Source organism: Daldinia childiae (assembly GCF_008694065.1).
Source record: "Daldinia childiae strain JS-1345 chromosome Unknown Scaffold3, whole genome shotgun sequence".
Classification (NCBI taxonomy): Eukaryota; Fungi; Ascomycota; class Sordariomycetes; order Xylariales; family Hypoxylaceae; genus Daldinia; species Daldinia childiae.
Window position 1 is genome coordinate 3,300,285 of NW_022984644.1, and position 3,148 is coordinate 3,303,432.

Genomic DNA, 3,148 nt, shown 5'->3' on the forward strand with positions numbered 1-3,148 from the left:
TATCATTAGGTACCTAGGTAACTATACTTAACTGGTATCCTAGTTTCACGTATGCCGATTGTTGCACAATGGAATTACAAAATTGAGTCCACACATGTCAACCAGGGGGCGCTATCTACTACTGCATTAGCTACAGATGTTGCTACAGATTGTAAGCTACATTCATGGCGCCATGGTACTTATCTTTCGGAAAGAAACTTATTTATGTATTAGTTACGATCCTCTTCTTACCAATTTACAAAGTTTGGCTGTTACAGATGCCATTTACGCGAAAGGCCTTGGTCATATGCATCTTCTTCCTTGGTGGTTTAGTTAGTGTTGTCGGCATTATTCGGATTCACTTTTTAACCCAAATATACTCTGTCCCCGAAGAGTCTGCCGAGATAGATGGTTCCTGTACGTGGTTCCAAATCCATAGCTCGACGGCTATAAGAATATAAAATGCTAAAAAGGTCATATAGGGATATATACGCAAATTTTCTACTGGACCATAATCGAGACTCACGTGGGTGTGTTAAGCGCATGTCTCCCAACCCTCCGTCCTATCCAGGAGCAAATTGCCCTCAGATTCTCCTTCTCCAAGTTGCGCGGGTCAGCCGGGCGTCTTCTTTCATCATCAAACGGCAGGGCAAGCGAGGCTCGTAACAGATCTATGGAAGAAGGCCTAACTTTGGGTAATATAGAGATTTCGCATACCACCAAGGAACCAAGAGCCCCGCATCATTTTTAGAGACTTGTCCTATAAACTTAGAAACAAGTCTAACTTCATAGCTGAAGGATCTAGCTAGGGGTTTTATAATACTGTCTAAAATACCTACGGTATTTAATAGTTAGGTAGGTAGTTACATTACTTAGGGGAAGAGATCTGTCGCCTTTTGAATCTATCAAACTTCGTATAATGTAATCATAGATAGAAAACAATCTAAGAAACGCTACCTACTACTTAGTCTATTAGCTCATTGGTACGCTGATTATAGCCCCTGTCGTTCAGCTGTCGTTGGCATCTATGCACGGTTGTACGGATCTGTATTGTGGCTTAGCTGGCAAAGCTGAGGTTTGCAAGGCTTGGTAGTAACATTGGACTATACGTAATTGACTAACCCTTACCTAATAGTATATATACGATAGGTACGTTGAATTTATAATCTATCATTATCTAAATACGTCTTAGGCATTATTTTAGAACGTTTAGAAATTTCCATAACTAGATCATTAGAATTTACTTTCTAACTACCCCAAATATAAAGATTAGGGGCGAAGTAACTTACCTACCTACATTGCCTAGGTACCTTATCTAAGGTGCTCATTATATGAGAAGGAATAATACGCTTCAATATTTGAATATTTGGTAAATTCTGACGAGAATCACCTATGTGGAAGAGATCGACTAAATAGTTCCCTTGTCATGCTTGCGCCTCTATTTGGATGATAATGTATGATCGTGAGTGGGCCTATGAGACAGGGGTGGTTTCCTGGGTGGGATGTTAGGCGCCTATGCATTTTATATAGTTAGACTCGATATCCCCAGAAATATAGTGCACTAAATATCATCATCAATAGGCACCTACTTACTTAGGTGCCTTGTAGTGCTGGGGGGTTCCTCAGCACTTATACAACAGAATGTCGGATACTTCGTCGCGCACGAGCATTGAATCAACAACCGAAGGTCTAGGATCATCACCGACGCATAATGAAGAGGCAGCGAACCAAGCTAGGCCTCTCCTCTCCGACGAGAAGGATGGGGGACCCCGATACGCTAAAACAGAGATGCTGTCCAAGTACATACCAGAGCTAAACCCGTCAGATCCACGAGCTATCACACTTAGAGTCAAGATGGCCAAGAAAACGGCAATGCTAAAGATCCAGTTAATAATCGCATGCCTAGTGGTTGCAGTGAGCACTGCTATGATGGTTTGGTCAGTAGTCACGCATAATCCGAATTATCGTGGCGTGGGCACGTATTTTTCCGGCAACTGCTCCAGGGCGAGCACGCTAAACAGTGTTATTCATGCCATAATGAACATTCTTTCTAGTCTATTACTCAGCTCTGGAAACTACTGTATGCAGTTACTTGTCTCGCCTAGTCGATATGAAATAGACAAGGCACATTCGAAGGGAATATCGCTGAGGATCGGCATTCCCAATGTTAAAAACCTACGACACATTTCTCGTGGCCGAGTGGTTGGATGGCTGTCTCTCGGCGTCACGGCAGCTCTTTTACATTTCGTGTAAGTGTTCTGGTTACGTGGATAGACTGAGTATAAGCTGCTAATGGACATTGATAGCTGGAACTCGGTAATATTCACGTCATTACCTATAGTGTCAATCCCACGCGCCTGGGCAACAGCTGATTTCCAAGCGGCACCGGACAATTGGACCACCAGCGACCCCCTACCACAACGTTGGTGGTGGAATTTCCCATCTGGAGATAGATGGGGCACTGTCAAATACGATTTAGCGCCGGTTTATACCATGAAAACTAATGCGGCGAGTTTGACGCGGCTAGACCCAAAGGAATGTGTCAAGGAGTATCTGAATCCGTTGAAATCCACAAGAGCTGTTTTGGTCGTCGCTCAGAATTTGACAACCGAACAGAATAATGGTTCATCTCTACTCGACGGTTGGATGAGCGGATGGGACTACTGGGACGCTGGTAATTACTGGCTATGCTCTGCATATGACTCGGGAGATTATTCAAAAGTATGCAGCTTAGACTGGGCTGATACGTTGGATGATGGTTGGGTAGTGGGGAAGTCTGCTGGATTTCCAAACTTCCTCGTTGACCATTGTTTAGTTGGTGATGAGGGTAACAATGAGGAGAGATGCGGGCTTCATTACAGCTTGCATATTATGGTCATTGTTTGCATCTGCTCTTCTTTGCAGTGTCTGCTCGTCCTCTGGACAAACATATACTTTCGTAGATATAATCCATCTGGGGAAAGCGGAAGGCGTCGGCGTGCTTTAATTACCATCGGAGACGCGATCGCTGATTTTCTACACGAGCCCAGTACCGAAACCAATGAAGAATGCGAAGGCCAAGATCGCCCCAACACCGCAAATGGAGATTTCTATCAACTTCGACTGGCACAATGGAGCGAATGTCAGAGTTACTGGTTCACAGCTGTCAGTATCCGGACTTGGACTATAG

At 44.0% G+C, this 3,148-nt stretch overlaps 1 protein-coding gene across 1 annotated transcript; it reads left to right on the forward strand.

Moving 5' to 3' along the window:
- Positions 1-1,620: 1,620 nt before the first annotated feature.
- Positions 1,621-3,148, forward strand: GL218_03611 (uncharacterized protein; the record flags this gene model as incomplete). The annotated part of the gene is made up of 3 exons (XM_033580182.1): positions 1,621-2,228; positions 2,286-2,653; positions 3,009-3,148. The coding sequence occupies 3 exons, from the start codon at positions 1,621-1,623 to the stop codon at positions 3,146-3,148; spliced, it is 1,116 nt and encodes a 371-aa protein (XP_033437348.1).